The 23,810-nt window shown below is 41.5% G+C and overlaps 1 protein-coding gene across 3 annotated transcripts in view; it reads left to right on the top strand.

The window, feature by feature from the left end:
- The window catches only part of ENTPD6 (ectonucleoside triphosphate diphosphohydrolase 6), a 42,975-nt gene extending 19,955 nt beyond the window's left edge, over positions 1–23,020 (top strand). For 2 of the 3 annotated variants that reach the window (XM_061625624.1, XM_061625623.1), the window contains exons 5-15: positions 173–316; positions 2,363–2,438; positions 6,215–6,250; positions 8,605–8,693; positions 10,269–10,348; positions 12,634–12,698; positions 13,882–13,983; positions 14,927–15,067; positions 17,577–17,633; positions 17,828–17,940; positions 20,572–23,020. In XM_061625624.1, coding sequence (XP_061481608.1) covers positions 173–316; positions 2,363–2,438; positions 6,215–6,250; positions 8,605–8,693; positions 10,269–10,348; positions 12,634–12,698; positions 13,882–13,983; positions 14,927–15,067; positions 17,577–17,633; positions 17,828–17,940; positions 20,572–20,661 — 993 coding nt within the window. In that variant the 3' untranslated portion in view covers positions 20,662–23,020. Of the gene's footprint in view, positions 1–172; positions 317–2,362; positions 2,439–6,214; positions 6,251–8,604; positions 8,694–10,268; positions 10,349–12,633; positions 12,699–13,881; positions 13,984–14,926; positions 15,068–16,749; positions 16,817–17,576; positions 17,634–17,827; positions 17,941–20,571 lie in introns of those variants that run through there. The other variant, XR_009762434.1, reaches the window with a different exon arrangement.
- Positions 23,021–23,810: the final 790 nt, after the last annotated feature.

Genomic DNA, 23,810 nt, shown 5'->3' with positions numbered 1-23,810 from the left:
AAAATGGGAAGTGATGAGCTAAGCATGAATGTTAATGTGTATCTATATCTACCAAAGTCTTCATTCTTTAACTGCTAATATATAAGCGCTTCTCTCTCTCTCTCTCTCTCTCTCTCTCTCTCTCTCTCTCTCTCTCTCTCTCTCTCTCTCTCTCTCTCTCTCATCCCTTTAGAGTGCTCAAGGAATAAATGAGCTTCTGACAGTTGCTAAAGAAGATGTTCCTAGGGAATTGTGGAAGTCCACCCCTTTGGTCCTGAAAGCAACAGCTGGCTTAAGGCTCCTGCCAGGAGAAAAAGCACAACAATTGCTGCATAAGGTACTTTGCTTCCATTGTCTTTAATAGTAGTAGTAATAAATTTATTTTTGTTGTCCACCTTTCACCGGGAATGCAGGTCCTGAGGTGGATTACATGGATTTAAAAATACAAAGCATGCATAAAACCCATACAGAAATTTAAAAATACAAAAACATGCAAAGAGCCATATATAAACAAATCCATAAAATCCTTAAAAACATCAGTACGAATGGGTAAAAATTTAACCAAATGCTTGAATAAAAAGATAAGTCCAGCAGCTATCTAAAAATGGGAAGAGAAGAGGCTGATCTTACCTCATAGGGGAGGTCTAGGGATCACGACAGAGAAGACTCTGTTGTGAGTATTCACCAGTCAGGCTTCGTATATAGCAGACACTTGCAACTTAGTACCTAACTTGGAACCATGGAAATGGACTGCCTTCAAGTCAATTCTGACTTATGGCGACCATATGAATAGGATTTTCATGGTAAGCGGTATTCAGAGAGGGTTTACCATTGTCTTCCTGTGAGGCTGAGAGGCAGTGACTGGCCCAAGGTCACCCAGTGAGCTTCATGGCTGTGTGGGGATTCAAACCCTGGTCTCCTAGGTGGTAGTCCAGCACCTTAACCACTACACCACACTGGCTCTCAGTACCTAACTTAGCATAGCGTATATAATATGGACAATTATCAGTCTCATTAAAATAATCCAGCATCTCTAGGTCAATGCATTAGCTGCTAATTAAAACCTGAGGAATGAAAAGGGACAGCAGGATCTTAAAGCTGGACTGCATCATAAATGCATTGTGATCTGAAAGGATGCAGTCAATGCTTGTAGGTCAGGCTTCCCTTTATCCTCCAATCCCACTGAAGCCATGGATGTCCTGAACAGATGTCTGGAGACCATACGAGGATAAGAGTGGACAAGTTGAAGTTTAATCTCCCACAAATCCTGAGATTGATTTGCCAGTGGTGGGGGCAGAGGACCCTGCTTAAAATTTGCATGACTGGCATGCAGCCTACTGTACAAAGGCAGAAGTCACATCCATTGCTCTGCTCATTTTGTCCTATAGCCCTGGGCACCACTGGCATGTGGCCCCCAGAAAGTTACCCACAAAGGTATTCGTCCCTCAGGCAGAAAAAGGTTTGCCATCCCTGTTTTAGGGATTGAGGGTATCCCATGGATGTTTCTCTTCCTCCCCCCTGGATGTGCACACATTCCTCCTGTTTCCCTCTGTCCTAGTCCAGCAATCTGTCATCTTTTCGGCGCCAGGTAAAAACCCACCTCTTCACCCAGGCATTTTAAAGTATTTAAGCTTTTAATCTTATTTTTTTAGTTTTCTTTCACTTTGTTTATATAATGTTTATATTGTCTGTGCAATACACACTTGCTGTATTTTAAATATTGTGGTTTTATCATGTTGTACACCGCCCTGGGAGCTGCTAGCTATAGGGCGGTTTAGAAATGCAACTAAATAAATAATAAATAAATAAATAATAGATCTGATAGATGTTAACACTAAGGCCGGGGCGGGAATTTTGTGAGCACACCTGCAGGTGGACAGAACTAGCTGCTTTATGGGCTGCATCTCTGACATCTAATCCAAGTAAGATCATGGGGTGGGGACACCTGATGTGACATGTTCTGAATTTAGAGACTCCGAAAACCTTGGCATGCCTAGCCTTCAAACTAAATGTCGAAATCAATATTTCTTGCTTATCCTTGTCAACTCTGTTGCTAATTTGGGCTCACTTTTTTCCTCCTTAACATCACAAGTGCTCTTCTGGAAGATATTTCCAGTCCCTAGTGTACAAGAAAATATTTTGTGTTGACCTGCACTGCTGTGGTACAAGGAAGGCCATTGTAATGCTTAAAATACTTTGCTAAAGTTCAGGGCCTAGATGCAGAGGTACTTCATCTCCTGTTGTTTGCTAGTGCCTGGTAAAATTCAAGGTTAGGCTTTTAGTCATTTTTGCACAGTGTATATTCTTTTCTGGGGTGGAAGTGGGGAGGAGGATACTTTTTTATTTAGAGGCTTTAAAAAAGTAAGTCTTGTGTTAACTTTAGGTAAAGGACATCTTTCAAGAGTCTCCGTTCCTTGTAAGGAATGACTGTGTCTCCGTGATGGATGGAACAGATGAAGGTAATGAATTTGTTCTTTAGTTTTTAATTAAGTAAATTTGGTTTTCAGTGACTTCATACAGTTACTTTTAATTCTGCAATAAAATCCCCGTACAGTAGAGGGAGCCTCTGTGAAATTAGGGGCAGTTGTTGCTTAAATACTTACAAAACACTTCTCTTCACGTGATATTTACAGACTAACACAAGCAAATAAGCAAGTCCCAATCCCAGCGAATTTACAATCTAAAGTTAAACCAGCAAGGCTGAGGTGATGTTGAGAGAGGTGGAAGTTGCAGGAGGAGAGTGTGAGCACTCAATGCAGCGTGTGCTTTTCAGTTAGTATACAGCAAACGTTACTTGGCTGCTGGGTTTTGTATTGTTTTCAGCCTAGAAATGGCGGGGTGGTGGTGTAAGAAAATCCTGTAGCTGTAGTGCCTCCTGTTTTACAGTGTGCTTTATTTTAACAATTGATTTGGGTCATTTCATATATGACCCATTGCCCTGTACAAATATTGTGTGGATGTAGAGGAAAGGGTGTACATAGTTAAACTGGACTAGCCAAGGCCTTACATGCTTGAAAGCATGATTCTTTGCAAGCATCCCTAGCTGGACAAGGAACCTCATCAGCAAATAGTATGTTGAACTGAAATTTTCAATAAACCTTCCTCTAGTCCAGGAGTTCTTAACCTGTGGTCCATAGACCCTTAGGGGGTCCATGGATGGGCTTTAGGGAGGCGCTGAACCAGGTGCAAAAAAATCAATTTACAATGCAATAAAATCAATCGTATGCAAAATTTTGTGTGTATGTGTTTATAAGCATTTTTCTGGGGAGGAGGTCCATAGTTTTCCTCAGGTTCTCAAGGGGGTCCGTGACCCAAAAAGGTTAAGAACCACTACTCCATGAAAGTATCTTTCCCTGATATGCTTGCATACATATACACATCCCTGGTATGTGCACATATGTCATCATCATCATTCATCTGCATGCCATCTTTCCACAAAAAAATGTGCTCTAATCGGCTTACAGCAGAGTGAACAGCAATTACAAAAACAATTTCATAATCACAAAAATAATAAAGTAACACAACAGCAAATATCACAGCAAACACAAAACTCATTTCAGTACTATAAATATAACAACATTACATCTGTTAGCAGGCAACATCATAATTCCTGGAGATACAGCAAAAATAAAAGGGAATTAGACAGTTTCAGCTTTGCTCCTGGAAACACCCCACCCATGTGGTATTCAGAGTCCCGCTCCTGCGTTAACTTCGTATAAGACTTCCAAAGGCGGGGGGGGGTAGTTGGAAACGCCCCACCCATGATGTATATATGTACATGAACACACAGAGAAAAGCAGGAGCGCATATTCATTGTATTCATAGTGGGGTGTATTACTTGAGCCTGTGACTGTGAAGGGGTTGAAAAACAAAGATTAGCGTAAAAGGCAGGAGTGCTCTAATTTGGGTCCTCCTTCAGGGGTGAAAGAAACCCATACATTTTTAAAGTCTTAGTGTGAACATTTAGAAGTGCAGATTTTTTACTAGGAAACTAACCATAATAACCTTGGGCCTACCTTGAGCCTGCAGCACTAACAATGGACTACACTGCAGGGCTACTGTAAGCTACTCATTCTCAGTACAGTCCTTCACCTGCATTAAGACTATAAAAGTGAGCTACACTGCAGGATTGTTGTATATTACTCTCTTAGCCCAATCCATGTAATTAAGATAAAAGCAGTGGATAACATTGCAAGGTTATTGTACTCTTTCAGCTTCAGCTCAGCCTGTGGTAGGGTTCCAATGCCACTGGATAACACTGCAGTGTTGTTTTAAAGCACTTGGAATCTGACCTGCAATTCTGAGTGTAAGCAACACTTTAGGGTTCTCATAAGCCACTATCTTTCAACCACAACCCTTTGTACTCCTTAGTAAAGACAGTAAATTGCATTTGCTTTGGAATTTGCATTAGCAGGTTTTTTTAATGCATACACTAAATAAGATGTAAGAACATAAGAACATAAGAAGAGCCTGCTGGATCAGGCCAGTGGCCCATCTAGTCCAGCATCCTGTTCTCACAGTGGCCAACCAGGTGCCTGGGGGAACCCCGCAAGCAGGACCCGAGTGCAAGAACACTCTCCCCTCCTGAGGCTTCCAGCAACTGGTTTTCAGAAGCATGCTGCCTCTGACTAGGGTGGCAGAGCACAGCCATCATGGCTAGTAGCCATTGATAGCCCTGTCCTCCATGAATTTGTCTAATCTTCTTTTAAAGCCATCCAAGCTGGTGGCCATTACTGCATCTTGTGGGAGCAAATTCCATAGTTTAACTATGCGCTGAGTAAAGAAGTACTTCCTTTTGTCTGTCCTGAATCTTCCAACATTCAGCTTCTTTGAATGTCCACGAGTTCTAGTATTATGAGAGAGGGAGAAGAACTTTTCTCTATCCACTTTCTCAATGCCATGCATAATTTTATACACTTCTATCATGTCTCCTCTGACCCGCCTTTTCTCTAAACTAAAAAGCCCCAAATGCTGCAACCTTTCCTCGTAAGGGAGTCGCTCCATCCCCTTGATCATTCTGGTTGCCCTCTTCTGAACCTTTTCCAACTCTAGAATATCCTTTTTGAGATGAGGCGACCAGAACTGTACACAGTATTCCAAATTTGGCCGCACCATAGATTTATACAACAGCATTATGATATCGGCTGTTTTATTTTCAATACCTTTCCTAATTATTGCTAGCATGGAATTTGCCTTTTTCACAGCTGCCGCACACTGGGTCGACATTTTCATCGTGCTGTCCACTACAACCCCGAGGTCTCTCTCCTGGTCGGTCACCGTCAGTTCAGACCCCATGAGCGTATATGTGAAATTCAGATTTTTTGCTCCAATATGCATAATTTTACACTTGTTTATATTGAATTGCACATGCCATTGCATGTGAGCTAAAGTAGACTCTTTGTTGCTACTTTTTCAGTGTTTTTTGGGATGGGTGGGTAGGATGTACACACTGGCACTCAACCCAACTATAATTAAAACCTTGGATTTCTCTATTTGATTTTTTATGGACAACTCTCACATCTGTCTCTGGGGACATTTTAAAATAGCTTTTCAGTATGAACTAGGAAGTGACCTATCCAAACAATGAAATGGCTCTTTTTCTGTCCTTTTTTATATCTCTGCTTCTCCCTTTTCAGCTGCTCTTTCCCTTCCTCCTCCCATTCGGCTGTCAGTTTTTTCCACTCAGTCAATTACCATTCTGTGCCACTAGTTCTTAAGGGGTTGTTTTTAGGAAGTCCCCTGACCCAATTTTTCCCCTAAAGATTTGTACCTTTGCAAACCTCAGGGTTTCCCCAAGTCTGCCAATATCTCCCTCATGTGAATGAGTGCTACCATTTGGGCTGTATGATAGTGGGCATTCAGAATATATTGTACAAGGTATGTTAACAACTGTTTATCTCAGCATGCATCACTTCCATATGCTTATACTAATGCCACTCTTCTCTGTGACTCTTCCTCATTTGTTCAGTTTGGAGAGATTCTGACTGAATAAATTTATTTATTTATTTATACTTGTATACCGCCCCATAGCTGAAGCTCTCTGGGCGGTTTACAGTAACTAAAAACATTAAAACAAATACAATTTAAAACAGATCTTATAAAAACAATTTAAAACACAATTTAAAAATTTAAACAGTATAAATGGGCCCTTTCATGCATTTACTAACTGATATTTATTACAAGAGGTGGAAAACCACTTTGTGTAAATCAACAAAATTTCATTTTTTAAAACCAGGTATTTCAGCATGGATCACTGTCAACTTTTTAACAGGTACGTATAAAAATAGCTTTATATTCTATTATTTATATATTAAATTTCTATTCTGCCTTCCTCCCAAAGGAGCCAGGGTGGTAATGTTGTGGCAATGCATGCCATATCTTGGTCCTTACTAAATGTAGAAATTGACATTTGTTCTATAAAAATATAAGATTCACAGCATAATTCTGTGCATATTTCCTTGGATGTAAGTACTATTGTGTTCAATGGGGCTTATTCCCAGGAAAGTGCAAATAGGATTGTAGCTTCCCAAGGGGGAGTCTGGCGTTCAAACCATATTTGTATTTAAAATAATATTTTGGCAATACAACAAATAGAGCAGCAGTATTTTATGACTTTGTCATACAAAATATATTTCTTGCATTTGCACCGTAAATACACATATTAAACCGACTGGTTCAGAGCCAGATGGCACATAAAGCATTGTTTGCTCAGCAGTTAGTTTACTTGAGTTCCTGATAAAAATAATCTTCACAAATGCATTGAAAACACCCCATTTAAATTATTAGGTTGCAATCCTAAGCCCACTTATGTGGGGCTAAGCCCCATTGAATTCAGTAGGACTTACTTCTGAGTACACATGGTTAGGATTACACTGTTAAGAGAAATTATTTGATATCTCAGAATTTACCCATTGGGCGTAATACCCCACACACATGTAGTGCCCATGCACGAAGGGGCCTCTATGTAGCCTAACACCGTGATGTTCTCAGCCCTGCTCAGAGAGGTGGGTTAGAGTGGTGTTCAAAGCATGCACCTTAGAAGTGAGTCTAACGTTTGTATGTATGTTTGTATGTATATGTTGATTAAGAGAGGGGACGTGGTGACGTGGAACAAGTCTCCAGTCGCCCCTGCAGAGTGTTTTGCTTTCTAGCTATGCTTCCACTAGAGCGAGAATGATTAGCTGTTTTATTTATTCTGTAATGCAGCCCAAAGACTTCATTCATACTTGGCCAACCCTCTGGAGCCACATATCAGCAGTGGATGCAGCTACCTCACACTCTTGCGCACACACACTCTTGCAAACATACATACATGCATACAGGACACAGAGCTCCCTCCCCGACACACGCAGCTGACCCATGTAGCTCATCTGAGAAGGAGAGTTATCACCCTCTTCATACTTGTCAAATGGTCAATTACTCGTCAAATGATCAATTTGATGACTGGGTGTGGGGCAATTTGTATCTCCATTAGAGAGCTCAGCTGGTCAGAGACCATTTAATTTATTTATTCATTCATTTTGGTGCCACTGCCAAAATCAGTAGGATCTTGGGGAGGGCAGAAAAAATTGCATGGAGATCCAGATCTGACCCCTCGGCCAGAAGTTAGCAATCTGTGTGCTAGAGTGTTAGGGGCACTCTGTTCCTATTGATCTTTGTTCACATGCCCAGGAATAATTGGACTATACACCTGGCAGTTTGTCTGTCTGTGGTCGCATGCAACAATTAAGCCATGAATCTTGACATAATAAACCATGATGTGAATGAGGAGTATGTTGGTGCACACAGGCTGTTTACTTCTTCCTTCATGCAAGCAGATAAACATACCCAGAATGGATAGCTTTGCATGATGTCTGAACTCGGAATTCTGGTTTTCTTCCCCTAAACAAGCCAGGACTCATAAGCCAACAACAAACCTTGGTTTAAAGCTGGCTTACAATTTGAGAACAACAAACCAAAATCCCATGTTTGGAAGACACACAAAGCTGCCTGTCCTGGCTCATTTATCCACTTACACAAAGAAGGGAGGAGTTAACAGGCTGAATGCACCAGCATGCTGCTTTTTCACACATGGTTTATTAAGCCAGGATTCATGGCTTATTATGTGGAAATACAGCTATTGTGTTTGTTAGTATTAGGAAAGTCCAAATAATGTCCTTCCAAACTCTCAGATGGCAGATACAATAAAGCTGCAGTGAACATTAGATGTTGCTCCTGTAATAACACTGAGGTAGAATCTATCTTGCATGTTTTCTTTAACTGCAGTTATTACCAAGGGGCTAGAAAAGACTTAATGCATCCAGTTACCCAGTCCTTTACAGACCACTCTTGTGATTACTTTACTCAGGTTTCAAATAAGTCAATCACTGTGCAAGTGGCAAAAGTTTTGAATATGGCTATTCTGACTAGGCCTCTTACAGTTGTTTGGCTATACTTACATTAAATGACTTGTATTTCTATAATTTCTGTTCCCTTTCCAGCTTGTATTAATATGCATTTTTATTAATATGAATGCATTTAATACTATGAATGAATGGACAGTTGACTGCATATAAAGGTGGTGGTGGTGGTTGTCTTGTGTAGATTTCATGACGGCTAACTTTTTGTTGTATCAAATAATTTCAGATAGCTTGAATGTTCCAAGAAAGAGATGCGTGGGAATGCTGGATTTAGGAGGTGGATCAATTCAGATCACATTTAGTCCAAGCACTGAGGTAACAAGAGCACAGGTCCCTTTAGTCAAAACTGTTGTAATGAGCCACCAGGGTTTTGCTTATTCTTTGCTGTGCTTCCAGTTTGATTGTGTATGTCAAACATGCCAGTTTGAGTACTTATTCAGAACTTAATAATACTTAATACTCAAGCAGACAGTAATTCAGTGTTGATCCTGTGAACCCTTCATGACACCAATTCTTTCTAAAGTGAACCTTATGGCCTTGCCTTTAAGATTGTAGGACCGAACACATGAACTGTGACACTAGAATGATTCCATGACTACATGATCTGGATTGCTGTGGGCTTCCACATACCAGTTTGTTGTGGACTTGGTGCTGTTTATGCATGCAAGTTTTTCACAGTATCCTCACAATGTCCTCATGGAAATGCCATCCCACATTTCCCAAAAGTAATTATTGTTGCTTTTGGAAAATAATATGGGACGAACACAAGTTGCTCTGTGTTTTTGAGGAGAAGTTTCTTTAATCTCTATGTTTTTGGTAATGGTTTCCGGAATGTACTGAAAAATATTTGCAAAAAATTTGAGATGTTCCCTTTGAAGTTCTGTAGCATAACTGCAGCACTCCTTTTTTTGTTAATACAGTAAAGATGCTCATGAGCTGCAATTCAGATATTACACTGTTCACCATGAGGCATGGCACAAGTGCTGCTTTATCACAAGTGATGTTTCTAAACTAACCTACCTCACAGGGTAGTTGTTAGGGTAAAATGAAGGAAGGGATGCAATTTGCATGTCAAACTGAGCTGCTTGTAGGAAGGGTGAGTGAAAAAATCTAATAAACGTCCCGGTGTTTTAGACCAGATACCAATTCTGAACCTGTATGAAACACGCTTTATCATTTATTTGAAGTGGAAAGTGCCATGAAAAGGAGTTGTTATTTCACCAGGTTTCCTAATGTACACATTAACATAAATATACAGTCTTTTTTCAATTTCCACAACTGATGGGATGCTCCAAGTCAGGTTTTTCTGCTTATTTTTTTTATAGTGGCTATGATTAGAGATGAGCGAGAATTTCGATTCAGTTTGCATTTTAAGCTGAATCTATCAAATTTGCAATTTCCAAAACAATATGTGAATCAAATTGCAGCCATCCTTCAAAATTCACACTTACAATGTTTACAAAAATGCATGTATTACGGGAAAGCATGTATAAAAATGAATATCTTTGTGAAAATAACATGCAAAAATGCATTAGAAGATGAGACATTGCTTGCAAAAATGTGTACATTAGTCAAGACTGCCTACAAAAATGTATTTGTTAGGGAAAATGCACACTAAAGTGCTGGAGAATTTTCATGAGGATTTTGTTTTAATCTGCAAATTGGTCTAGAAATGTAGACAATTGAATTTAAGATGGGAAAAATGAGAAACTGAGAGAATTGAAACTGAGATACATTTCCATCCCTAGCTATGAGATAATAGCTGCATAAAGACCAGTTCTAAGAACTTCAGAACACTTTGGTTCAATGCTCCTGAGACCATTTGGTTTATTATTCTGCCTTGCTTTGCATGGGATATTCATGACGTGCTCTATTTTTCTCTCTTTATAGGCAGTTCTAGAGAGCTCATCTGCTGGCCGCATCACTTCATTTCAGATGTTTAACACTACGTACCATCTGTATTCATACAGGTTAGTTGTGAGCAGGGACGGGCGAGCCTGTCAGTTTTGTTTTCTCTGATTCTCATTTTTCCAATCTTAAGTTCAGTTCTTCGCATTTCCCCATCAGTCTGTGACTTTTAAAAAAAGTCTTCATGAAAATTCATTAGCATTCTAGAGCAAATTCCTCTTGCTATATAATAATGTAGCTTTGCCTAACACACGCATTTAAAACAGTGTTTCTTAATATAATGCATTTTTGTATGTTATCTTCATTAACATATGCATTTTTATAGACGCTTTCCCCTAATATATGCGTTTTTGTACACTGCTTGGCTGGAGAACTGCATTGCAAAATCCAGATAAGTGTGAATTTCAAAGGATGGCTCCGTTTTGATTCTTTTATTGTTTTGGAAAGTGCGAATTAGGTAGATTTGCCTTGAAATGCCAACTGAACTGAATTTCTCCCCCATCCCTAGTTGTGGGAAGGAGTTTCTCTTGTGCTGGGGAGGGAGTACATTTTGAAGGATGATAGTTAAATCATCATGGTAACTTATAAAAGTACATAATAGGTACCACAAAAATAGAACAAGTCCTTGACTGCAGATTCACAATCTAAAAAACATGAGACAAAAGGGAAGGGAGTTGAAGAGAAAGGAGAACACTTGTGCAAGCTGGGAGAGAGTACAATAGGGAAAGAGTATACAATTAACCTTGTTATAGAAAGGATCAGGAAAGTCAAATATTCTGCACCAGGGTAACCAGCAGTTTGTTTGGAATAAGTTGTGCTCATTTTCTGTAATTATGAGTTCCTAGAATTCTGTGTTTATTCTTTCATGAAAGCATTTTACAAAAAATAATCTGATCGTTTACCCTTTCGTTTAGTAATTTTGTATTGTCTGTGATTTAGCGACTTTGATTATGTTGATGTTTTTAATTTTCAATAAATATGACTTGGAGAAACAATTGTCGAATCTGTCCTGGGACCATTTTAATATTATTTAATAAATACAAATATTGTTGTCAAGCTTGGGGAGAAATAAAAATTAAGCAGGGTATAGACCAGCAACAAGGATCATCGGGTGGGAAACACTGCCTAGGAGCTGTGTGGAGAGCAGAGATCTGATTTTAAAAAGAGCCCAAGATCTTTGTGGGTTTCTAAGCCTGACACAGTGCACATTTCCCTAGCTTGATAAGGAATCATGCATAAACAGTTGCTGACATCTTGGTCTGAAAAGACCAATTTAGTGGCTGGGGCTGTGTACCTCCTCATCTGCTCAGGCAGAGGAGAGGAGTATGGTAAATTAACTCCTCTGTTCCCCTGGACTCTTGCCAACAACCTAGCTGGACCTGAGCAGCCCCATTCCTAGGACAGTTGTTTCAGACTACTGCTGTCTGCAAGCCAGAAGGACTAGAAACTTGAAGAATAGTGTTTTAAATTCACAGAAGGCTGTTGTGTACACAACTCTGTGGAATAAACTTCCAGCCTCTTCTACTTTTTTTTTTTAAATCTCTGTTCTCTTCTCTTTAAGGACATGCTGTGCTTTTGGTAACTATAAATAAACAAAAGTGCTTCAAAGCTGATACAAAAGACTGTGCTGCCAAATGCTGTAGAATTGTTTCCCTGCCTTTCCTCTTCTCAGGAACTAGAATATCTTTAGATGCCTTGAGAATGTTGCCTCTCCTTTTGCCTTACTGTATTTGCCTTCTGATCCTTCTCAGGCCAATTTCATGCAGTTTGGATTTAGTAAATATGCAGCAAGATTGCTGTTGGTGGTGAGGATCACTCCACCAAAATCTGCAGCATATTTTGCAGTTTGGCCCATCATCACTTTTATTTAAAGCACAGGGTACAAAAGAAGGCCAAGTATGTATGGATCCATTTCCTAGACACTGTGAACTGGATACAGAAAAGTAGCTGGCATTGATTCAGCATAAAATGGTTCATTTAGTGTCAGGAATGCTAGTTTTCAGCACGGTTTGAGTTGTTGCCAGTGCAAATTTGGATCTCCAATGTACCTTCTGTATCCTACAGAATCTCCTTCCTTCATATAAAATTTATTTATTTTATTTATTATTTTATTTATATCCCGCCCTTCTTCCCAGCAGGAGCCCAGGGCAGCAATAAATAAGGTTTCTACCTCTCATAGTCTGGAACAAAGCCATTTTTCAAATTTCTGACAGCTTCAAAACAATAGCTGCCAAGTCCAGTAGATTCTGTACATATTTGTTTGTTTAAGAGACAACCCTGACAATAAAAATGAATATACTCTTGGTGCCAGAGTGTTGTTTTTGATCATGTTTTACCTTCTCTCCAGTTACTTGGGACTTGGTTTAATGTCGGCAAGGCTGGGAATTTTAGGAGGAGTTGAAGGTCAAGCCTGTAAGTATTGCTTATTAACTTGAGAGATGGGGATTTGGGATGACACATCATTTGTTTGTTTCATTTTCTAATATTTGCCATCCCAAGGCCCTGGGGCAATGGCATTCAAAAATATCAGCCCAATAAAAACTATACTTGTTACATGTTGAAACACAAATGTTAAAATCTCCCTTTTTATTAGTAAAGTTGGTCACATTCTCTACTTTAAAAGTAACGGTACTTTATGTTATTTACATATTGCTTCATGCTGGCAAAAAAATGTAAATGCACTGCCTTCAAGTCAATCCCGACTTATGGCGACCCTATGAATAGGGTTTTCATGAGACTGAGAGGCAGTGACTGGCCCAAGGTCACCCACTGCGCTTCATGGCTGTGTGGGGATTCAAACCCTGGTCTCCCAGGTAGTAGTCCAACACCTTAAATTACAGACAGTAGTTTAGTGGCAAATTCAAAAGTGCAGGGTCTCTTCATGATAGTCATTCCATACCCCCTCACAGCCACACCCCGTCAGTCGCTTGCTTGCTTGCTCTCCATCATCATCTCCACACTCCTTCTCACACATGCCTTCTTCCACAACAACAGATGTCCCTATGAGCCAATCAGCAGGAAAGGGGAGTGTGTTAGCTACTGAGAAGAGTCTTCTCAGTGGCTGACTCACCTCCTTTCACTCTGATTGGCTCCAATCAGCAGGAAAGGACAAGGAAGCATGTTAGAAGATTCTTTTCAGTGGATAACACACTCCCCTTTCATGCTAATTGGCTTGTAGGATGCTGGAGACATTGGGACCCTTCTCCCAAAAAAAGTAAGGGGTCTAAAATCCCCGAGACCCTGGACGACTATACCCCTGTATATAGAGAACTTAACCAAATAGTAATCCACCTTTGGAAACAAAGGATCTTATTCTTCAGCTTTTCTTTGTACTACTGTGTCTGCATAAAGAAAATTGGATGAAAAAAATAATGTCTATTTAGATCGCTCTATCTGAAAAAGAGAAGAGTATCACTGCCTCTCAAGTAAAGGATGACGGATGTTCAGTTGAAGGGACAGGATTTAAACATGCTGAGAATTGTGCTGGTAATTGAATGCTGAGGTGGGGAAATGCTTTGCCTATTAGGATCTGGGGATCAAGAACTCCATGTGATCCCTTTTCCTTTGGGTTAGTGTATTTCTTTCTCTGTTACAGTAAAGGAAGGTGAAGAGCTAACAAGTTCCTGCTTATCACCTGGTTTCCAGGGTGAATGGGAGCATGCCAAGATATTATACAAAATTAAAGGGCAGAAGGCAGGTATAGTAACCTGATCACCTCTTCATTTGGTAATATGAATTTAATTTCAGTATTTCTGTTAACTTGGTGGGGTTAACAAATGGACTTGCTTTTTTTTGCAAATGGCCATGAGTCGAATGGCAGCTATGAATACCTTCCCGTAAGTTCCCCTCTAGGGTTGTGTGTATGCAACATATTACACAAGTGCAGAATGCAGCTTTATGCACATAATTCAAGAAAGCACATTTCTAGACTTAACGGTGGAGTAGATACTACTTGAAAATGCCTGGGAAATGGCATTACCAAATAAGATTTCTCAGTAGGAGTGAGATCCTGGTGTCCTGCATGCTTCTTTCCATGACTGTAGTCTTCTGTATTAATATTATTTAAATTTATCAGAGGCAGCATGCATCTGAATACCAATTGCTGGAAACCGCAAGAAGTGAGAGTGCTTTTGCACTCAGGCCCTATTTGTGGGCTTCCCACTGACATCTGGTGGGCCACTATGAGAAAGGATGCTAGACTAGATGGGCCATTCGCCTGATCCAGCATGCTCTTCTTAGGTTCTTAATCTACCCATGCACTGAGATCAACATCTGAAGTGGGTGTCCCTGCAATCTGATCCCAAGGGTCAGAGACTTTCCAGAACGGCATGGGAAGGGGTGGGGGGATTGCTGTTGAAAGGGGAGAGTGTGCCAATGCCTGGGGCCCTGCCACTGGTTACAGTTTAGAAATGCTGGCTCCTTATTTAATGGTAAAATACTGTATCATTATTTCATGCTTCTATTAAGTAGCATTAGATATGTTACCATTGCTTACCCGATGTTCTAATAACTTCACTTGTTCACAATGGAACAATACTCTAAAACTGTTTGCTAGCTACACATACACAGCAAATAAATCTCACATGCTTGAATATCACTAATGCTGAATTAGTACAGGGGGATTTCTTTTTTCCTTTTAGGAAAATCTCTCTTTGAATCGTGTTCTGAAGAAGTAGCAAAATTGATCAGCAGAAAGGTTCATAGAACAGATGAAGTCAAGGACTTAGATTTTTATGCTTTTTCCTACTATTATGACTTGGCCGTGGATGCTGGCTTAATAGGTAAAATTGCTTTTTGATTTTATTAGTAATATGATGGTGATTGATAGTAGCGCTCAAATCTTGTTTGAGATTTGAAGTGGGACCCCAAATACAGACTGTAGCATGAAGATGCTGTGCTAGAATTCATGGGCAGATCTGACACATTTGGACTGAAGAGAGACTACTCAATGCAGAAAGTAGTTGTTCTTTGTTAGATGTTAAACTTACTCTGTTCATATTGCTTTGTCAATTTATTACCAATTTGAATTCAGTCATTCCCATTTTTTTACTGGATCTTTTACTCTTATCACTGGACCTTAGTTTGCATTTGACACCATACATCAGGGGCGGAGAACCGTTTTCAGACTGAGGGCTGGATTTCCATCGGCACCACCTTCTGAGGCAGCCTTTCCCAACCAGTGTGCCTCCAGATGTTGTTGGACCACAACTTCCATCAGCCTCAGCCAGCATTGCCAATGGTCAGGAAAGATGGGAATTGTGGTCCAACAACATCTGAAGGCACACCGGTTGGGAAAGGCTGTTCTGAGGGCTGCATGCCAGTGGTGGGTGGAGCCAGAGACAAAAGTGGGTGGAGTAACAAATGAAAAATTTTACCTCTGTACAATTGGCTTGTTTCTACACTCACGCACACACCCCTCTCTGTCCTCCATCAAGATAAGCAAGAGGCATTATCAGAGTTCAGGGACACATTCCAGCCAGGCAAAAATATGTTTTTAATTATGTTTTGTTATAACATGTTTTTAAAGCTGATTTGTTTTAATATCTCTGTTTTTATGATGTTTGTTTTTATGATATTTTAGTGTTTTTGTTTGCTGCCCTGGGCTTCTACTAGGAGGAAGGGCAGGATGATGATGATGATGATATACTTGGGGTACAGAGCAGGGCCAGTGAGGGATGCGTCCTGGGGAAAGTTCTGAGGGCCAAGTAGAGGGGTCTGGAGAGCTGCATTTGGGCCCCAGGCCTGAGGTTCCCCACCCCTACCATATGGTAATGGTGCCCTCCTTTAGATCTTATGTTGTTAACTCTTCTGACCTCGTTTTGTAATAACACCCTTCTCCTAATTTCCCTTTGCGTACCCACGTCTGTCAACTGAGGATCACACACTTGTGCATCTCTGATGTGGGTTTTGGCCCATGATGAATGTTTAAGCCCCAACAAATTTAAAAAGCGTACGGCACTACAGGATTCTTCATGGGTTTTGCTGCAACAAACTAAGTCTGAAATTTGTCACTGTTAACCTGGGTAATATTAGCCAGTTTGCTAACGGCAAGTATAGTGGAAGTGGATTGAACTCAAGAGACTTCTGATTCTTTCTGTTCCTACAAGTTCATAAACTGACTCTTCCCACTTCTGATCCCCCAAAGCATTAAGCTACCTGAATTTCCCACGGACTTCCTGCTGAACAGTTGCTTTGACCTCTGCTTGGGAGTCTTATTATCAGAGACAATGAGTCCTAATAGGACTTTCTTTATGCTTCACATTTTGTGCTCTTCACAATTCATTGCCGTTCTTATTCTATCACATTACAGTGAAAGTGCATGATGTGATTTTCTAGCGCAACTGGGGTGGCTATAAACATAGCCTCTGTGTTCCTAGTACAATGTTACAAGTGAACACAAAAGTGGTGTGTTTTGTGGCATCACTTCCAGTGGCCAGACTGCTGTTTTTCCCATCATTCTTAGGAGCGTTGGCAGTGATGCCTCCAGGTAGTTCTGCTCTGTCTTAGTACTTCCCATCTCCACAGTCAAGGTATGTAGGATGCTTTGACTTGTGGTGTTTCATGCCCCACAACTGGTCCACATGGCTAGCAGAAGTTGAGATAGGATTAGTATGGTTGGCAGAGCTTGCTTCTTGTGGTGGTGGTGGGGTGAAGAGAAGTACCTTCTTTATGACTGTGCCTTTCCTGGATGGGCACTGTAGCACATAGTCAAGGGGACAGAGGACCTCTTATTGGTGCATGCTTTCATTTTTTATTTTTTTTTGGTGAGGTTAATTTGGCTAAACAGTTGTCCCATGGTGGGAGGGAAAACAGGCTATCCCCGCAGCAGCAAGGTAAACTGACAAACAAAACCCCAAGACCATAACTTCTTCAGTCATGATACAAGTCAGATTATATAGATTCTGTCCCTGTCCAAGGCCTAGTTCTCACTGATGATAAACGTGAAAGTAGGCTGTTGCACTCTAGATAACAATTGGGGGCTCACATTACGGAATGCTCCTCTGTGTAGAAGGCTAGATCTTGGGGGAAAGTGTTCTACTTTAGCCTTCCTCCGCATGCTAGTTTTCTATGTGCAGGGAATTTTTTCTGAATTGAGGAGCATTTAATCACATGCAGTTTTAAATTCAAACTGAGCTTTACCACTTCAGTGAGTCCTAAGCCAAATTGTTCTGTTTGAAATGCACAGGGCACTTGCTACTTGAATTAACCATTTAGAATAGTAGGGTGTTTTGCCAGCACTACTCTTCCTTCTCTACTTCCATAACTGAAGAGCCATTCTTTTCTCTTTAGATAATGACAAAGGAGGGACCCTAGCAGTCAGTGAATTTGAAACGGCTGCAAAGAATGGTAAGCCATTTCTCCTTTCTCCTTTCTTATTTACGTCTGAACAAGGAAAGCATCATGAAGGGGTTGACAATTCAACTGTAGCGCAGCAGGAGAGACCTCATGTGCTTAGAAAGCAAGCAAGGAAAATGTCTTGTCAAAATGGTTGTATTAACAATCTGCTTGTACCTCTCCTTATTCTTTTTGTTCCCCCAAAGTATGTAAAACCATGGAGGTTCAACAAGGAGAGCATCCTTTCCTCTGCATGGATCTCACCTATGTCAGTTTGCTATTGGAAGAGCTAGGCTTTCCAAAGAGCCACATTCTTAAGGTAATCATTTTTAAGAAGTAATCAGTCAATCTTTATTTACAGTCAACTGACCACAAATGCAGAACATAGTACTGAGTATTATGAGATAAAAACTACATGATAACAAAGACTACAACAAACAGAAAAAGCAGTTATCTCAGTAGGTCTCTCTCCTTCTGGTCTGCTTTCCATGGACCTTGAAAGCGCCAAGGCGACTGTTAAACATAGGCTAGTGGATATTGATATCCAAGAGCTCTCTGCAGCCGCACAGGGTCCCTGTTCCCCCCAGTCACTGGGTCTATTAGGTCTTTTTTGCAAAGATGGGATGCCCTATCTAAACTGGCTATTTATTCCCAAGTATAGGAGGACAATCTCTTTGGCCCGATTTAATGTCTTACCTTCTAAACTTCTGGATGAGATACAACAAATCATTCTTAAGTATTCTGAAGAAATCTTCCCTGGACCCAGAAAATCTGAATAACTACAGGCCGGTAGCTAATGTGCCATTTCTGGGCAAGGTTCTGGAGAGGGTGGTTGCATCCCAACTCCAGGCTCTCTTGGATGAGACCGATTATCTGGATCCATTTCAATCGGGTTTCAGGCCCGGTTTTGGCACGGAGACGGCCTTGGTCGCCCTGTATGATGACCTTTGTCGGGAGAAAGACAGAGGGAGTGTAACTCTGTTGATTCTCCTTGATCTCTCAGCGGCTTTTGATACCATCGACCATGGTATCCTTCTGGGGAGGCTTGCGGATTTGGGAGTTGGAGGTACTGGTGGGCGGTGGTTCCGCTCCTATCTTGCAGGCCGTCTCCAGAAAGTGGTGCTTGGGGAGCACTACTCGATGCCCTGGGCGCTTCAATATGGAGTTCCGCAGGGATCAGTTCTGTCCCCCATGCTCTTTAACATCTATATGAAGCCGTTGGGCGCGGTCATTAGGAGTTTTGGAGTGCGTTCTCATCAGTATGCTGATGATACGCAGCTCTACTTCTCCTTTTCATCTTCCTCAGGTGAGGCCGTCAAGGTGCTAAACCGATGCCTGGCCGCGATAATGGACTGGATGAGAGCGAACAAATTGAAACTCAATCCAGACAAGACTGAGATGCTGTTAGTAAATGGATCCCCTGACCAGATGGATGTTCGACCTGTTCTGGATGAGGTTACACTCCCCCTGAAGGATCAAGTGCACAGCTTGGGAGTCCTTTTAGACCCGTCCTTGTCACTTGAGGCGCAGGTGGCCTCGGTGGCATGGAGTGCTTTTTACCAACTTAGGCTGGTGGCCCAGCTACGCCCATATCTGGACAGGGAACATCTTAGTTCAGTTGTTCATGCTCTGGTAACCTCGAAATTGGACTACTGCAATGCACTATACGTGGGGCTGCCCTTGAAGACGGTTCGGAAGCTGCAGCTCGTGCAGAATGCAGCGGCCAGATTAATAACTGGAACCAAGCGGTCGGAGCATATAACACCGATTCTGGCCCTCTTGCACTGGCTGCCTATATGTTTCCGGGCCCAATTCAAGGTGCTGGTTTTAACCTATAAAGCCTTACACGGCACGGGCCCGCAATACCTGATGAAACGTCTCTCCCGATATGAACCTACCTGTACACTGCGCTCAACATCGAAGGCCCTCCTCCGGGTGCCTACTCACAGAGACGCCCGGAAGGTGACTACAAGAAAGAGGGCCTTCTTGGTGGTGGCCCCCGAACTATGGAACACCCTTCCTGACGAGGTTCGCCTGGCACCTACATTACTATCCTTTTGGCGCCAGGTGAAAACCTTCTTCTTTGCCCAGGCATTTTAATGTTTTAATGTTTAATATTTTTAACACTTAATATATTAATATTTTAGTATTTGTATTTGATGTTTTAACAGACAGTGATATGATACATCCTTTTGTAACTTGATGACCAGTTGGTTTTTAAATTATATGTGAAGTGTTTTTATTTGATGTACACCGCCCAGAGAGCTTTGCTATGGGTGGTATAAAAGTCAAATTAAATAAATAAATAAATATTGAATTTAGGGCTGAGTGTACATGGTATACAGTGGTTATCCAACAAAATGAACATAAATTCAGGTTTTAAAACGTGAAGTACATATGCAAATATTCTGATTCCTCTTTCAGAGTTTCTTTGTATCTTGGAATCTAAGAACTTAGTAGAAGGTGGCAGACAAAGACTAGGAAGCAGTGGAATAGAGACTGAGAACTCTAGAGAGGGTCAGGATATAGGGAGTCATGTGCAGAACATCACAGCTCCATCACCAATTGCATGTCAACGTCTTAAACTACAAATCGCACTGCTATCTGCAAAACAAGTACCCTAATTTTTAAAACATGGAGACCTTATTTTGAGCACTCCATTGGATTTCTGCTTCTTTCCCATTATGAAAGCTTGGGAGTCTTGAGGTAGCCAGGTTCTTCCATGTTGCAAGTGAGAAAACATTTGAATCACAGTGACCCTGGTTTATTTAGAGGGCTAGTACACACATGCATGTTCATCATTTAACTAAAACATCAAGTTATGACTTGCATGTGTGAATGGGCTGCTATGGTTCCAAGAGATCCACTGAGAGAACTTCCATATCCACCGAGACAGAATGCTTTTTTAAACATCTCCATTTCCAACATCATTGTCTTCTTTTTGTTTTAGCTTGCCCGAAAAATCAACAACACTGAAACCAGCTGGGCTCTGGGAGCGATCCTTTACTATATGGATTCACTTCACAAACTGCAGTATTAGGGCTTTGGGAGTGTTGGAGATGCCGTGAGTCTGGAAGGATGTGATGTTGCAGCATTGCAGAAGCTAAGCAGGTGTGAAGCTGATTGGTTCCTTGGACAGGAGTCTACTGCAAGCCCTACTCCTAGAAGACTACTGTAAAAGCAGGACATATATTTAATGAATATATTTTTAAAGCCGTTGGCCTCTTTCCCCAGAGAACTCAGGTGCTTCGGTTTTGGAGGTTTAACATACCAATACACTCAGTGGGATCGCATATCTTTTTAAAAGTGTCACTCAAAAATCAGTGGGCATTATTCTGAAAAAGAGTAAGCTACAGCAACTGAAATCCAAGTCTTGGGCAACATACCTGAGGTCAAACTGAATGAATGCTAAAAACATCCTGTGATTCATGATGAGAATTTTTTCATGTTCTCCAATATGTCCTACAGTCTCTATGAGAAAACCATATCATCAGGCCTTTTGCCTTTGCAGCAAGCATTCTGGAGCTAGCGTCAGAAGCAAATGCAACTTTTATATTGCATATTTGTATGTGTGTGTTGGGGGATTTGCCTTTTTTAAAAATAATATGGAAATGTTGCTTTGTCCAACTTTACTAGTATGTACTGAGATTTGAAACTCAATATTTCTGTTCTTCATAGTCTATCTAATACTGGGTTATTTTGGAGGGGATGTGGTGGTTTAAAGGCCTTTTCTGCAATCTGAAGTCAGTTGGTGTCTTTCTATTGACTTTGGCTTTAGTTTTTCATGTGGTGGTGCTAGCTGGACTAGAATGTTGATAGGCACCTGCTTGAAGGTGGAAGATTACATGCCAGTCTTCTGCAGCTATTCCTGTTGTTCTGACCTCGCTGGTTCAAAGAGGTGGCTGAGCCAGGCATCCATATACACAAATGATGTCAGGCTCCTGTGATGATGATTGAAATCTCAGGGACACATTTAAAACAATCAAAGGTGTAGAACAGATCTAGAGGGGACTAGAACCTCGGCTTTCATGTCCCATTTTAAACCTCAAAAGGGAAAATTCCCTGCTAGACCCCCCCCATCTCTGTGTAGGCTCCCAGCTCAGTATATCAGGAGTACCCTTTGTATTTGTATCCAGGCGCTATTGGATGAAACCGATTATCTAGATCCATTTCAATTGGGGTTCAGGCCTTGGTCTGCCTTGGTCGCCCTGTTTGATTACCTATGTCGGGAGAGAGACAGAGGGAGTGTAACTCTGTTGATTCTCCTTGACCTCTCAGCGGCTTTTGATACCATCGACCATGGTATCCTTCTGGAGAGGCTTGCGGAATTGGGAGTTGGAGGCACTGCTTGGCAGTGGTTCTGCTCCTACTTAGCGGGTCGTCTCCAGAAGATAGTGCTTGGGGAACATTGCTCGACACCGTGGGTTCTCCAATGTGGGGTCCCGCAGGGTTCGGTTCTGTCTCCCATGCTTTTTAACATTTATATGAAGCCGCTGGGGGCGGTCATCAGGAGTTTTGGAGTACGTTGTCATCAGTATGCTGATGACACGCAGCTCTACTTCTCCTTTACATCTTCTTCAGGTGAGGCAGTCGACGTGCTGAACCGTTGCCTGGCTGCGACAATGGACTGGATGAGAACTAACAAACTGAGACTCAATCCTGACAAGACTGAGATGCTGTTGGTGGATGGTTTCTCTGATCGGATGGTGGATATATACCCTGTCCTGGATGGGGTTACACTCCCTCTAAAGGAACAGGTGCGTAGTCTGGGAGTCATCTTAGACTCTTCCCTCACACTTGAGGCTCATGTAGCCTCGGTGGCCCGGAATGCGTTCTACCAACTTCGGTTGGTAGCCCAGCTACGTCCCTATCTGAGTAAGGAGGACCTCTCATCAGTGGTACATGCTGTGGTAACCTCGTGTCTGGACTACTGCAATGCGCTTTACGTAGGGCTACCTTTGAAGACGATTCGGAAGCTACAGCTAGTGCAAAATGCGGCAGCCAGACTGCTAACAAGAACTAAGCGGTCTGAGCATATAACACCTGTGCTAGCCCGTTTGCACTGGCTTCCAATATGCTTCTGGGCCAGATTCAGAGTGTTGGTACTTACCTATAAAGCCTTATACGGCGCGGGACCACGATATCTGTCGGAACGCCTCTCCCGATATGAACCGGCCCGTACACTACGGTCTACTACGAAGGCCCTCCTCCGGGTTCCGACTCATAGGGAAGCCCGGAGAGTGGTGACAAGATCTAGGGCCTTCTCAGTGGTGGCCCCCGAACTATGGAATGGTCTTTCCGAGGAGGTGCGCCTGGCGCCGACACTATCATGTATTCGGCGCCAGGTTAAAACCTTTCTCTTTGAGGCATTTTAATTCCTGTTAATTCTAAATTATTATATTTTGATTTTAGACTGTACAGTTTTGTGTACAGTTTTGTGTTATTTTTATTGTATTTTTAATGTTCACCGCCCAGAGAGCTGTTGCTAGTTGGGCGGTATATAAGCTTAAATAAATAAATAAATAAATAAATAAATATTTGGATTCACTGCTACTGTTAGAATGTAGAGAACATAAAAAGAGCCTGCTGGATCAAGCCAACGGCCCATCTAGTCCAGCATTATGTTCTCACAGTGGTCAACCAGAAACCCACAAGTAGGACCCAAGCATAAGAACATTCTCCCCTCCTACAGTTTCCAGCAACTGGTATTCAGGAACATACTGCCTCCAACTGTGTAGAGCAGTGTGCCTTGCTCTTCTTGAGCCTGATGATGCAATGCAAACTCAGGGCACTGGTTATGAGTTTTAAACCATAAGCAAAATGGCTATATCCAGCTTAATCTGGGTAATGTTGTCCAGTAAAGGCAACTAGCTGAGAGGAGTCCATTTATCACCCGAACATCCAAATTATTAGTCATTTCCACCTGTCTAATGTGAATACTTCATGTTTAATTTGTTAAATGTAAGTTGATTCTCTCTTCCCAACCACTTGACAGAAATTCTCACTTCCTAATTCTCACTGTGCCTAATTGGTACAATGAATTCTTCTTGCTGGAGTTATTGGAATTAAATCATTTTTTAAAATGAAAGGTTGAGAGCACAATCCTGTCCTCCCTCTCCAATGGTGATGGCTGGAGATAGGCAGGTTGAAGAGGGGGAGGTGAGGACGGTACGCCAGTGCCTCTCTGCT

This window comes from Rhineura floridana, chromosome 4, assembly GCF_030035675.1.
Source record: "Rhineura floridana isolate rRhiFlo1 chromosome 4, rRhiFlo1.hap2, whole genome shotgun sequence".
Taxonomy (NCBI): domain Eukaryota; kingdom Metazoa; phylum Chordata; class Lepidosauria; order Squamata; family Rhineuridae; genus Rhineura; species Rhineura floridana.
The sequence above is the reverse complement of the archived record's forward strand: the minus strand, read 5'-3'. Positions and strand labels throughout refer to the sequence as shown.